This window comes from Cherax quadricarinatus, chromosome 7, assembly GCF_038502225.1.
Source record: "Cherax quadricarinatus isolate ZL_2023a chromosome 7, ASM3850222v1, whole genome shotgun sequence".
In the NCBI taxonomy this organism is placed as follows: Eukaryota; Metazoa; Arthropoda; class Malacostraca; order Decapoda; family Parastacidae; genus Cherax; species Cherax quadricarinatus.
In genome coordinates this window covers 52,039,403-52,054,379 of record NC_091298.1, presented here as the reverse complement: position 1 = coordinate 52,054,379, position 14,977 = coordinate 52,039,403, and the positions used below count along the sequence as shown (strand labels likewise).

General features: G+C 40.7%; 1 protein-coding gene across 5 annotated transcripts in view; it reads left to right on the top strand.

Moving 5' to 3' along the window:
* Nucleotides 1-14,977, top strand: part of LOC138852359 (uncharacterized) — a 192,686-nt gene that overhangs the window by 57,345 nt on the left and 120,364 nt on the right. For 4 of the 5 annotated variants that reach the window (XM_070082437.1, XM_070082438.1, XM_070082436.1 and 1 more), the window contains one exon: nt 1,008-1,388. The exons of the other annotated variant lie outside the window; for it this stretch is intronic. In XM_070082437.1, the coding sequence (XP_069938538.1) occupies nt 1,008-1,388 (381 nt within the window). The remainder of the gene's footprint in view (nt 1-1,007; nt 1,389-14,977) is intronic. 5 annotated transcript variants of the gene reach the window in all.

The following is a 14,977-nucleotide window of genomic DNA, read 5'->3' as shown; positions in this document are numbered from 1 at the left end:
GTGCACAGATATTGTTGCACATGTACATTTAAAAACTAACCTTGATTCTGTGCTCTTCCACTGAGTCATACTGTTAAAAAGCGAATAATCTTTAAATTGGTGGAAATAGTGGCAGAGTGCCGACAATTAGTGTAAGAGATGCAAATACAGGGTGAAATATATATTTCACAATTATATATTTCACAAATATATATTTCACAAATATATTTCACTGCATTTATGTCTTTCACCAATTTTAATCTTCATGTATTCGTTTCTTCACAGCCTCATTATTCAAAACATTGAAAATTATTAGTATAAAGACCTAAATAAATTTATGAATACAAGGTGGAGATCCTGATACTATTTATAGTCAGTAAGTCATTGTTTACTTTAGTTGCTCAGTTTTTATTATAAAATTTTTAAAATATTAAGTGGGATGTGCTATTAAGATAACTCAAAATCTAGGTTAGTTTGGGTTCCTTTTCTTTATGGTAACCAAAAAAAGCTTTTTCTCCATAGGCCTAAAATATAAATGTGTCTGTTATATGTACAACCTACTTAATGTTGAAGAATTTGTGTAATAACCCATATATAAGTTGAAATCCGAGCAGCTGAAGTAAATAGTGACCGGTTAATATTGACGAGTCCAGGCTCTTGCTATATGTGCCTCTTTTGATTGCATCGTCATACAGAAATGATGCAATTCATGCTTGGTGGCTTTGTTCTGAATTATCATCTGTGTGATGTCTTTCTGTTTATCTCAGTCTTTATCTCTGTCTCAGTCTTAATCTTTTTCTCTCTCTCTATTTTTTATCTCTCGAGCTTAATCTCCATCGCCTCTTTATCTTTAGTTTCCATAAATTTTCTCCATCAACAGTGCTTCCAGCATTTCCTCTTATGATTTAGCTCTCAGCTTCAGCATATTTTCAATCTAAGCTTAAAAGAAGGGAAAGGGCAGGAGAGAAGGGCATGTGCCCTCCTCTCCTACCATCACTCCCATCTTCCATCCACCCCTTCGCTTACAGAACCCCTTCGCCAGCATCCAAGCCAAGGTAGATGGCATTAAAGCTAAAGTGGCAGGCATCGCACAAGCCAAGGCTGAGGCAGTGGCCACCACCATTGCCAAGATTGAGGCAGCGAAGGCAGGCATTACAAACAAGTTCCTGGCAGGATTCCAGAAAAGTCTCGAGCCTTACTCAGCCAAAATTAATTACTCGGCTTACCCTCCAAAGCCAAATTACCCAACCTTCCAGGTTAAATCGACTAAACCGAATTACCAGACTTACCCAATTAACTTGACCTCCCCGATTAATCCAACTAACTCAAACTACCCAACCAGGTCGAGTTACCTGGTGTACTCGACTAATCCGACGTACCCACTTTCCCAAGGAGGACTTGACGCAATGGTGAGTTTGTTTGTAGTTACTGTACCTATTTGAAGTTACAGTACATAATTGTAGATAGCAGAGCCATGCTTATATTGTTTCATCTTCAGTATTTCATCTATCATTCAGTTTTAAAAAATTGTAGTGGTTGCATCCCTAGTTCTACCTCCTCTTGTATTGTATTCCATTGTTATACAACTGTGATAAAACATCTTTCTAGTATCCGTTCAGTAGCTTGTTTCTTTGGTTTATAATTGTGGCCTCTTGTTATCCCTATTAATGGTGGTAGGAAGTCTGTTTACTGTATGTTTTTGTATACTTGTGTATTCTTATTATGTATACAGTAGGACCCCATATCTGTGGTTTACCATGGCCTGAAAATAACCCTTAATTTTGCTCATTAATGTCTTCATAGTGCAAAAGTAGTGATGGCAGAAGTTCCTTAAAGCCTAAGAGAAGCCATGAAGTGCTTTTCATCAGTGAAAAGTGATAATTCTCCACATAATTTTTCAATTAAACTTTATACAGGTCGGCCATCACTAATTCAGCAGTCAGTTATCCGGTTCTACCAGTAATCTGGCACTAATTTCAGCTAGCATAATTTCAAATTTCATCACTATACTGACTCAAATTTCATCATTATACTGACTTAGAAATTGTGCAGATGGTTGTATATCCACAGCAGCAAGCCAGTGGAGGAGAAAGCAGTGATGAAAATGAGGAAGATGTCGCAGAAAGAGTCTCTGTTGATAGGTTAATTAAGTGTATTCTAACTTAACCACTCTGTAATCTGGCAAACTCACTAATCCGGCACACTACAGCTCCCAGTGATGCCGGATTAGTGATGGCCGATCTGTACTAGGTATGTATATAAATGAATAATGACTTGTGTATATGTATGTATATATATATATATATATATATACTCACAAACACGCTAGATAACAGGGATATCTTGCTTCTCCTACTTACACTTTGGTCACACTTCACAGACACGCACATGCATATACAGTGGACCCCCGGTTAACGAACTTTTTTCATTCCAGTAGTATGTTCAGGTGCCAGTACTGACCGAATTTTTTCCCATAAGGAATATTGTGAAGTAGATTAGTCCATTTCAGACCCCCAAACATACACGTACAAACGCACTTACATAAATACACTTACATAATTGGTCGCATTTGGAGGTGATCGTTCAGCGGGGGTCCACTGTATATATATACATACATCTAGGTTTTTCTCCTTTTTCTAAATAGCTCTTGTTCTTTTTTATTTCTTCTATTGTCCATGGGGAAGTGGAAAAGAATCTTTCCTCCGTAAGCCATGCGTGTCGTATGAGGCGACTAAAATGCCGGGAGCAATGAGCTAGTAACCCCTTCTCCTGTATACATTTACTAAAAAAGAGAAGAAGAAAAACTTTATAAAACTGGGATGCTTAAATGTGCGTGGATGTAGTGCGGATGACAAGAAACAGATGATTGCTGATGTTATGAATGAAAAGAAGTTGGATGTCCTGGCTCTAAGCGAAACAAAGCTGAAGGGGGTAGGAGAGTTTCAGTGGGGGGAAATAAATGGGATTAAATCTGGAGTATCTGAGAGAGTTAGAGCAAAGGAAGGTGTAGCAGTAATGTTAAATGATCAGTTATGGAAGGAGAAAAGAGAATATGAATGTGTAAATTCAAGAATTATGTGGATTAAAGTAAAGGTTGGATGCGAGAAGTGGGTCATAATAAGCGTGTATGCACCTGGCGAAGAGAGGAATGCAGAGGAGAGAGAGAGATTTTGGGAGATGTTAAGTGAATGTATAGGAGCCTTTGAACCAAGTGAGAGAGTAATTGTGGTAGGGGACCTGAATGCTAAAGTAGGAGAAACTTTTAGAGAGGGTGTGGTAGGTAAGTTTGGGGTGCCAGGTGTAAATGATAATGGGAGCCCTTTGATTGAACTTTGTATAGAAAGGGGTTTAGTTATAGGTAATACATATTTTAAGAAAAAGAGGATAAATAAGTATACACGATATGATGTAGGGCGAAATGACAGTAGTTTGTTGGATTATGTATTGGTAGATAAAAGACTGTTGAGTAGACTTCAGGATGTACATGTTTATAGAGGGGCCACAGATATATCAGATCACTTTCTAGTTGTAGCTACACTGAGAGTAAAAGGTAGATGGGATACAAGGAGAATAGAAGCATCAGGGAAGAGAGAGGTGAAGGTTTATAAACTAAAAGAGGAGGCAGTTAGGGTAAGATATAAACAGCTATTGGAGGATAGATGGGCTAATGAGAGCATAGGCAATGGGGTCGAAGAGGTATGGGGTAGGTTTAAAAATGTAGTGTTAGAGTGTTCAGCAGAAGTTTGTGGTTACAGGAAAGTGGGTGCAGGAGGGAAGAGGAGCGATTGGTGGAATGATGATGTAAAGAGAGTAGTAAGGGAGAAAAAGTTAGCATATGAGAAGTTTTTACAAAGTAGAAGTGATGCAAGGAGGGAAGAGTATATGGAGAAAAAGAGAGAGGTTAAGAGAGTGGTGAAGCAATGTAAAAAGAGAGCAAATGAGAGAGTGGGTGAGATGTTATCAACAAATTTTGTTGAAAATAAGAAAAAGTTTTGGAGTGAGATTAACAAGTTAAGAAAGCCTAGAGAACAAATGGATTTGTCAGTTAAAAATAGGAGAGGAGAGTTATTAAATGGAGAGTTAGAGGTATTGGGAAGATGGAGGGAATATTTTGAGGAATTGTTAAATGTTGATGAAGATAGGGAAGCTGTGATTTCGTGTATAGGGCAAGGAGGAATAACATCTTGTAGGAGTGAGGAAGAGCCAGTTGTGAGTGTGGGGGAAGTTCGTGAGGCAGTAGGTAAAATGAAAGGGGGTAAGGCAGCCGGGATTGATGGGATAAAGATAGAAATGTTAAAAGCAGGTGGGGATATAGTTTTGGAGTGGTTGGTGCAATTATTTAATAAATGTATGGAAGAGGGTAAGGTACCTAGGGATTGGCAGAGAGCATGCATAGTTCCTTTGTATAAAGGCAAAGGGGATAAAAGAGAGTGCAAAAATTATAGGGGGATAAGTCTGTTGAGTGTACCTGGTAAAGTGTATGGTAGAGTTATAATTGAAAGAATTAAGAGTAAGACGGAGAATAGGATAGCAGATGAACAAGGAGGCTTTAGGAAAGGTAGGGGGTGTGTGGACCAGGTGTTTACAGTGAAACATATAAGTGAACAGTATTTAGATAAGGCTAAAGAGGTCTTTGTGGCATTTATGGATTTGGAAAAGGCGTATGACAGGGTGGATAGGGGGGCAATGTGGCAGATGTTGCAAGTATATGGTGTAGGAGGTAGGTTACTGAAAGCAGTGAAGAGTTTTTACGAGGATAGTGAGGCTCAAGTTAGAGTATGTAGGAAAGAGGGAAATTTTTTCCCAGTAAAAGTAGGCCTTAGACAAGGATGTGTGATGTCACCGTGGTTGTTTAATATATTTATAGATGGGGTTGTAAGAGAAGTAAATGCGAGGGTCTTGGCAAGAGGCGTGGAGTTAAAAGATAAAGAATCACACACAAAGTGGGAGTTGTCACAGCTGCTCTTTGCTGATGACACTGTGCTCTTGGGAGATTCTGAAGAGAAGCTGCAGAGATTATAGGATGAATTTGGTAGGGTGTGCAAAAGAAGAAAATTAAAGGTGAATACAGGAAAGAGTAAGGTTATGAGGATAACAAAAAGATTAGATGATGAAAGATTGAATATCAGATTGGAGGGAGAGATGAAAGATTGAATATCAGATTGGAGGGAGAGAGTATGGAGGAGGTGAACGTATTCAGATATTTGGTTGTGGACGTGTCAGCGGATGGGTCTATGAAAGATGAGGTGAATCATAGAATTGATGAGGGAAAAAGAGTGAGTGGTGCACTTAGGAGTCTGTGGAGACAAAGAACTTTGTCCTTGGAGGCAAAGAGGGGAATGTATGAGAGTATAGTTTTACCAACGCTCTTATATGGGTGTGAAGCGTGGGTGATGAATGTTGCAGCGAGGAGAAGGCTGGAGGCAGTGGAGATGTCATGTCTGAGGGCAATGTGTGGTGTGAATATAATGCAGAGAATTCGTAGTTTGGAAGTTAGGAGGAGGTGCGGGATTACCAAAACTGTTGTCCAGAGGGCTGAGGAAGGGTTGTTGAGGTGGTTCGGACATGTAGAGAGAATGGAGCGAAACAGAATGACTTCAAGAGTGTATCAGTCTGTAGTGGAAGGAAGGCGGGGTAGGGGTCGGCCTAGGAAGGGTTGGAGGGAGAGGGTAAAGGAGGTTTTGTGTGCGAGGGGCTTGGACTTCCAGCAGGCATGCGTGAGCGTGTTTGATAGGAGTGAATGGAGACAAATGGTTTTTAATACTTGACGTGCTGTTGGAGTGTGAGCAAAGTAACATTTATGAAGGGATTCAGGGAAACCGGCAGGCCGGACTTGAGTCCTGGATATGGGAAGTACAGTGCCTGCACTCTGAAGGAGGGGTGTTAATGTTGCAGTTTAAAAACTGTAGTGTAAAGCACCCTTCTGGCAAGACAGTGATGGAGTGAATGATGGTGAAAGTTTTTCTTTTTCGGGCCACCCTGCCTTGGTGGGAATCGGCCAGTGTGATAATAAATAATAAATAAATATATATATATATATATATATATATATATTTTTTTTTTTTTTTCAACAAGTCGGTCGTCTCCCACCGAGGCAGGGTGACCCAAAAAAAAGAAAGAAAATCCCCAAAAAGAAAATACTTTCATCATCATTCAACACTTTCACCACACTCACACATTATCACTGCTTTTGCAGAGGTGCTCAGAATATAACAGTTTAGAAGCATATACGTATAGAGATACACAACATATCCCTCCAAACTGCCAATATCCCAAACCCCTCCTTTAAAATGCAGGCATTGTACTTCCCATTTCCAGGACTCAAGTCTGACTATATGAAAATAACCGGTTTCCCTGAATCCCTTCACTAAATATTACCCTGCTCACACTCCAACAGATCGTCAGGTCCCAAGTATCATTCGTCTCCATTCACTCCTATCTAACACGCTCATGCATGCTTGCTGGAAGTCCAAGCCCCTCACCCACAAAACCTCCTTTACCCCCTCTTTCCAACCCTTTCGAGGACGACCCCTACCCCTCTTTCCTTCCCCTATAGATTTATATGCTTTCCATGTCATTCTACTTTGATCCATTCTCTCTGAATGACCAAACCACCTCAACAACCCCTCTTCTGCCCTCTGACTAATGGTTTTATTAACTCCACACCTTCTCCTAATTTCCACACTCCGAATTTTCTGCATAATATTTACACCACACATTGCCCTTAGACAGGACATCTCCACTGCCTCCAACCGTCTCCTCGCTGCTGCATTTACCACCCAAGCTTCACATCCATATAAGAGTGTTGGTACTACTATACTTTCATACATTCCCTTCTTTGCCTCCATAGATAACGTTTTTTGACTCCACATATACCTCAACGCACCACTCACCTTTTTTCCCTCATCAATTCTATGATTAACCTCATCCTTCATAAATCCATCTGCCGACACGTCAACTCCCAAGTATCTGAAAACATTCACTTCTTCCATACTCCTCCTCCCCAATTTGATATCCAATTTTTCTTTATCTAAATCATTTGATACCCTCATCACCTTACTCTTTTCTATGTTCACTTTCAACTTTCTACCTTTACACACATTCTCAAACTCATCCACTAACCTTTGCAATTTTTCTTTAGAATCTCCCATAAGCACAGTATCATCAGCAAAAAGTAACTGTGTCAATTCCCATTTTGAATTTGATTCCCCATAATTTAATCCCACCCCTCTCCCGAACACCCTAGCATTTACTTCTTTTACAACCCCATCTATAAATATATTAAACAACCATGGTGACATTACACATCCCTGTCTAAGACCTACTTTTACCGGGAAGTATTCTCCCTCTTTTCTACACACCCTAACCTGAGCCTCACTATCCTCATAAAAGCTCTTTACAGCATTTAGTAACTTACCACCTATTCCATATACTTGCAACATCTGCCACATTGCTCCTCTATCCACTCTATCATATGCCTTTTCTAAATCCATAAATGCAATAAAAACTTCCCTACCTTTATCTAAATACTGTTCACATATATGCTTCAATGTAAACACTTGATCTACACATCCCCTACCCACTCTGAAACCTCCTTGTTCGTCCGCAATTCTACATTCTGTCTTACCTCTAATTCTTTCAATTATAACCGTACCGTATACTTTTCCTGGTATACTCAGTAAACTTATTCCTCTATAATTTTTACAATCTCTTTTGTCCCCTTTCCCTTTATATAAAGGGACTATACATGCTCTCCGCCAATCCCTAGGTACCTTCCCCTCTTTCATACATTTATTAAACAAAAGTACCAACCACTAACATTTCTGTCATGATCCCATCAGTTCCAGCTGCTTTACCCCCTTTCATTCTACGTAATGCCTCACGTACCTCCACCACACTTACAGTCTGCTCTTCTTCACTCCTAAAAAATGGTATACCTCCCTGGCCAGTGCATGAATTTACCGCCTCCCTTTCTTCCTTAACATTTAAAAGTTCCTCAAAATATTCTCGCCATCTACCTAATACCTCCCTCTCCCCATCTACTAACTCCCCTACTCTGTTTTTAACTGACAAATCCATACTTTCCCTAGGCTTTCTTAACTTGTTTAACTCACTCCAAAATTTTTTCTTATTTTCATTAAAATTTCTTGACAGTGCCTCTCCCACTCTTTCATCTGCTCTCCTTTTGCACTCTCTCACCACTCTCTTCACCTTTCTTTTACTCTCCATATACTCTGCTCTTCTTATAACACTTCTGCTTTGTAAAAACCTCTCGTAAGCTACCTTTTTCTCTTTTATCACACCCTTTACTTCATCATTCCACCAATCACTCCTCTTTCCTCCTGCCCCCACCCTCCTATAACCACAAACTTCTGCCCCACATTCTAATACTGCATTTTTAAAACTATTCCAACCCTCTTCAACCCCCCCACTACTCATCTTTGCACTAGCCCACCTTTCTGCCAATAGTCGCTTATATCTCGCCCGAACTTCCTCCTCCCTTAGTTTATACACTTTCACCTCCCTCTTACTTGTTGTTGCCACCTTCCTCTTTTCCCATCTACCTCTTACTCTAACTGTAGCTACAACTAAATAATGATCCGATATATCAGTTGCCCCTCTATAAACATGTACATCCTGGAGCCTACCCATCAACCTTTTATCCACCAATACATAATCTAACAAACTACTTTCATTACGTGCTACATCATACCTTGTATATTTATTTATCCTCTTTTTCATAAAATATGTATTACTTATTACCAAATTTATTTCTACACATAGCTCAATTAAAGGCTCCCCATTTACATTTACCCCTGGCACCCCAAAATTACCTACTACTCCCTCCATAACATTTTTACCCACTTTAGCATTGAAATCCCCAACCACCATTACTCTCACACTTGATTCAAAACTCCCCACGCATTCACTCAACATTTCCCAGAATCTCTCTCTCTCCTCTACACTTCTCTCTTCTCCAGGTGCATACACGCTTACTATAACCCACTTTTCACATCCAATCTTTATTTTACTCCACATAATCCTTGAATTTATACATTTGTAGTCCCTCTTTTCCTGCCATAGCTTATCCTTCAACATTATTGCTACTCCTTCTTTAGCTCTAACTCTATTTGAAACCCCTGACCTAATCCCATTTATTCCTCTCCATTGAAACTCTCCCACCCCCTTCAGCTTTGTTTCACTTAAAGCCAGGACATCCAGTTTCTTCTCATTCATAACATCCACGATCGTCTCTTTCTTATCATTTGCACAACATCCACGCACATTCAGACTTCCCACTTTGACAATTTTCTTCTTCTTATTCTTTTTAGTAATCTTTACAGGAAAAGGGGTTACTAGCCCATTGTTCCCGGCATTTTAGTTGACTTTTACAACACGCATGGCTTACGGAGGAAAGATTCTTATTCCACTTCCCCATGGATATAAAAGGAAAAGTAATAAGACCAAGAACTATTAAGATAAAATCAAAGAAAACTCAGATGAGTGTGTATAAATAAACGTGTCCATGTATGTGTAGTGTGACCTAAGTGTAAGTAGAAGTAGCAAGACGTACCTGTAATCTTGCATATTTATGAGACAGACAAAAGACACCAGCAATCCTACCATCATGTAAAACAATTACAGGCTTACGTTTTACACTCACTTGGCAGGACGGTAGTACCTCCCTGGGTGGTTGCTGTCTACCAACCTACTATATATATATATATATATATATATATATACTATATATATATATACTATATATAATTATATATATATATATATATATATATTATATATGTATATATATGTATATATATGTATATATATGTATATATATGTATATATATGTATATATATATATATATATATATATATATATATATATATATATATATATACAGTGGACCCCCGCATAACGATGGCATCACATAGCGATTAATCCGCATACCGCTTACTTTAATCACAAAAATTTTGCCGCGCATACCGATTAAAAACCCACTCACCGATTTTCGTCCGAGACGCGTCCAATGTGCGCCCTCAGCCAGCCTCACATGTGCCGCCCGTGCCATTGTTTACCAGCCAGCCTCCGCGGTAACATCCAAGCATACACTCGGAATATTTCGTATTATTACAGTGTTTTCGGTGCTGTTTCTGGAAAATAAGTGACCATGGGCCCCAAGAAAGCTTCTAGTGCCAACCGTACACCAATAAGGGTGAGAATTCCCATTGAAATGAAGAAAGAGATCATTGATAAGTATGAAAGTGGAGTGCGTATCGCCGACCTAGTCAAGTTGTACAAGAAACCCCAATCAACCATCGCTACTATTGTGGGCACCAGAAAGACAATCAAGGAAGCTGTTCTTGCCAAAGGTTTAACTGTGTTTTCGAAACAAAGATCGCAAGTGATGGAAGATGTTGAGAGACTCTTATTGGTGTGGATAAATGAAAAACAGCTAGCAGGAGATAGCGTCTCTCAAGCGATCATATGTGAAAAGGCTAGGAAGTTGCATGAGGATTTAATTAAAAAAATGCCTGCAACTAGTGATGATGTGAGTGAATTTAAGGCCAGCAAAGGTTGGTTTGAGAGATTTAAGAAGCGTAGTGGCATCCATAGTGTGATAAGGCATGGTGAGGCTGCCAGTTCGGACCACAAAGCGGCTGAAAAATATGTGCAGGAATTCAAGGAGTACATAGACAGTGAAGGACTGAAACCTGAACAAGTGTTTAATTGTGATGAAACAGGCCTGTTCTGGAAGAAAATGCCAAGCAGGACCTACATTACTCAGGAGGAAAAGGCACTCCCAGGACATAAGCCTATGAAAGACAGGCTTACTTTGTTGATGTGTGCCAATGCTAGTGGTGATTGCAAAGTTAAGCCTTTATTAGTGTATCACTCTGAAACTTCCAGAGCGTTCAGGCAAAAGAATGTCCTCAAGGATAATTTGTGTGTGCTGTGGAGGGCAAACAGTAAGGCATGGGTCACTAGGGACTTTTTCTATAACTGGTTACACCATGCATTTGCCCCCAATGTGAAAGATTACCTAACTGAAAAGAAATTAGACCTTAAGTGCCTCCTGGTGTTAGACAATGCCCCTGGTCATCCTACAGACGTGGCAGAGCGACTTTATGGGGACATCAGCTTCATTAACCCTTTGACTGTTTCCGACGTATAAATATGTCTTACGAGCCAATGTTTCTGACGTATTTATACGCACAAATTCTAGCGGCTTCAAATCGAGCGCCAAAGGCCTGATAGGCCTACACGGGAGAGAATGGGTCTCAGTGGTCGGTGTGCACCCTGTGAAAAAAATCTGGGACCTAGCGGTGCATTGTGGGAACGCCATGTTGTCAGTCCATTTTCACCATGCCTCTCGGTAAGAAGTTCCTCACTCCTCGGCGGATTGGAGGTCTTTTGTTCCCAAGTGATAGCTCTAACAGCGATGAAAGTGTCAGTGACAGTGAATTCAAGGGTTTTCAAGTGAGTGTTACCGAAAAAAGTGCCCAGGATAACGTAAATAGTGACGAAAACCCAGATGACCCACAACCTTCGACCTCTGGTGCTGTGCCGGCTTGTTCACGTTCACGTTCGCCTGTACCAGGACGAAAGAGGAAACTATTTGGTCGTGTACAACACCCTGATGATAGCAGTGATAGTGATAGTGATTTCAAAGTCATTGAAAGCAGTTCTAGTGACAGTGAGAGTGAATATTCCCCAGTGAAGCGCCAGTATGTACGACGTAGCATGCGGTCTGGTAGTGTTTCATATGTTGTTCCAAGGGGAAGGAGAAACTCTGGGAGCACATCCCGTGGCCCAACACCACGACCTGATAGTGAAGATGACGATATTGTAACGATGGGTATGAATGGTGACAGTGAGGGAGGAGGCAGTGGTGGTGATAGTGAGGGTGGCACGGCCCATGTGGCACCATCACCGGGCCACGCTACTAGCCACGCGGCTGACTCAGCAGACCAACCAGCCTCACCCTACCCCACACTGCCACAACCTGCACCACCACAACCTGCACAGCCACAACCACAGCCACAACCACGGTACAATATCCAGACCCCACCAGCAGACCGCATCTGGGATTGGCAGGACGGTGACGAGTTTGTTCCCAGTCCCCATGACTTTGATGAAACACAAAGTGGAATAAAGCCATCTTGTCCACTTGGGAACAATGCCAGTGAACTGGACTGCTTTGAGTTATTCTTCGATGAACCCCTGATGGACATCATTGTCAGGGAAACCAACACATACTGTGAATACACCATGGCAAATACAATTCTCTCACCAAAATCACGGCTACACAAGTGGAAGGAGACAACTGTGGCAGAGATGTACCTGTTTTTTGCCACAATAATGCTTATGCCACATGTGTATAAGCACACTGTCACCACATACTGGACAACAGATCGCCTGATTTCAACTCCAGGTTTTAGTGACATTATAGGTGTCAATCGTTTCCTGATACTGTTGCGTATGTTACACTTTTCAGACAAAACCAGGCCTGACAGAAGCGACAGGTTATATAAGATAAGAAATGTGTTTATGTACCTGAAACAAAAGTGCTGCATGTATTTTTATCCCTTCAGGAAGCTTGTTATTGATGAGTCCTTGATTTTATTCAAAGGAAGACTCTCATTCAAGCAATATATACCAAGCAAGAGGAAACGCTTTGGTATAAAGCTATTTGTACTGTGTGATTGCAGAAGTGGTCTTGTTTTAGATATTATTGTGTACACTGGCAGTAATACTTTGAGAGATACCATGAAGTTATTGGGTATCTCTGGTGATGTGGTTCGAACAATGATGGAACCATATCTTGGTAAGGGGCATATGTTATTTACTGATAACTGGTACACAAGCCCCTTACTCAGTGATTTCTTGCGAGTGAACTTGACAGACGTGTGTGGCACAGTGCGTGGTAATCGCAAACATATGCCAAGGTTCGACGCTGGCACTCGCAGAGGTGAGGTGCAAGCCTTTGCTGCCAATGACATCATGGCATTTCGGTGGCATGACAAACGTGATGTCACATTGTTGACATCAGTTCACACAAACGAAATGGTACCCAGTGGCAGGGACAACAGAGAGACCAATGAACCCATTCTAAAGCCTGCAGCTGTCATGGACTACAACCTCAATATGCGCTTAGTGGACAAATGTGACATGCAGATTGGGTTTGCAGACTGTGTACGCAAGAGTTGTAAGTTGTATATCAAACTTTTTTTCCATCTTGTTGATATCTCTATGCTAAATGCTTATAACATATACAAGTTGAAGACCAACAAAACACCAAAATATGGTGAATTTTGCCTGTCAGTAATCAGACAAATAATTGCAAAGTACAAAGGAGCAACTCCTGCAATAGACCAGCGCCCACAGACGTCATCTCGTTTGAGGCCTGGTGATCACTACCCCATACAACTGCCTCCTACTACTGCCAAGAAAAATGCTCAGAAGAGGTGTTATGTATGTATGCATACCACAAAACGCCCACAAACACGCAGAGACACTCGTTTTATGTGTGAGGAGTGTGAAGTGCCCCTCTGCATATACCCATGTTTCAAAGAGTTCCACAAGCTGCAGCAGTTCTAGGAACGTGGTTAGTGACTGTACATATGTATATATATTATGGAACAATAGTAATAAACATTGTTTTGTATTGTTTGTTTGTGTAAACAAAGTGTATACACAAACTAATAGTGATAAAGTTTGTTCTGTTATTGTGTTGTAAATAATGAGTGTATATTTGAACAATGCACCTTACATTGGTCTCACAGGCCACATAAGTTACCTGGAAAAGAAAAATATTGAAAAATGCAAGAAACCTTTGAATTAGAGTAAATAAAAGAATACCGGGTGGGCGGCAGTCGCCGCTGTTGCCGTACGCACGTCAATTTCTGCAAACTTTGCGGCTCTATATCTCGGTAAGTACTGATGGCAAAAATTTTTTTTTAGGCTTAAAACACTAGTAAAAATATTCCTAACATTTTCATAAGAAAAAATAATTTTTTTTTTTTTCGAATATTTGGCGACATAGAATGACAGTTTCAGAGAGGGCCCTGAAACAGTCAAAGGGTTAAGGTGAAGTTTTTGCCTCCTAATACCACTCCTCTCCTGCAGCCCATGGACCAGCAGGTTATTGCAAACTTCAAAAAACTGTACACAAAAGCTCTGTTTGAAAGGTGCTTTGTAGTGACCTCAGAAACTCAACTGACTCTAAGAGAGTTTTGGAGAGAGCACTTTAATATCCTCAATTGTGTAAACCTTATAGGTAAGGCTTGGGAGGGAGTGACTAAGAAGACCTTGAACTCTGCTTGGAAGAAACTGTGGCCAGAATGTGTAGACAAAAGGGATTTTGAAGGGTTTGAGGCTAACCCTGAGAGGATTATTCCAGTTGAGGAATCCATTGTGGCATTGGGAAAGTCCTTGGGGTTGGAGGTTAGTGGGGAGGATGTGGAAGAGTTGGTGGAGGAGGACAATGAAGAACTAACCACTGATGAGCTGATAGATCAACTTCAACAGCAAGAGGCCAGACCTGAGGAAACTGGTTCAGAGGAGGGGAGAGAGAAACTGAAGAAGTTGCCTACTACAAAGATAAAGGAAATCTGTGCAAAGTGGCTTGAAGTGCAAACCTTCATGGATGAAAATCACCCTCACACAGCTATTGCAAGCCGTGCTGGTGATTATTACACTGACAATGTTGTGAAACACTTTAGGGAAGTGATAAAGGAACGAGAGGTACAGGCCACTATGGACAGATATGTTGTGCGAAAGAAGTCCAGTGACTCTGAAGCTGGTCCTAGTGGCATTAAAAGAAGAAGGGAAGTAACCCCAGAAAAGGACTTGCCACCTCAAGTCTTAATGGAAGGGGATTCCCCTTCTAAACACTAACACACTCTCTCCCCTCCTCCCATCCCATCAATCATCACCAGATCTTCAATAAAAGTAAGTGTCATGTAAGTGTGCATGCCTTTTTCAGTTTGTGTG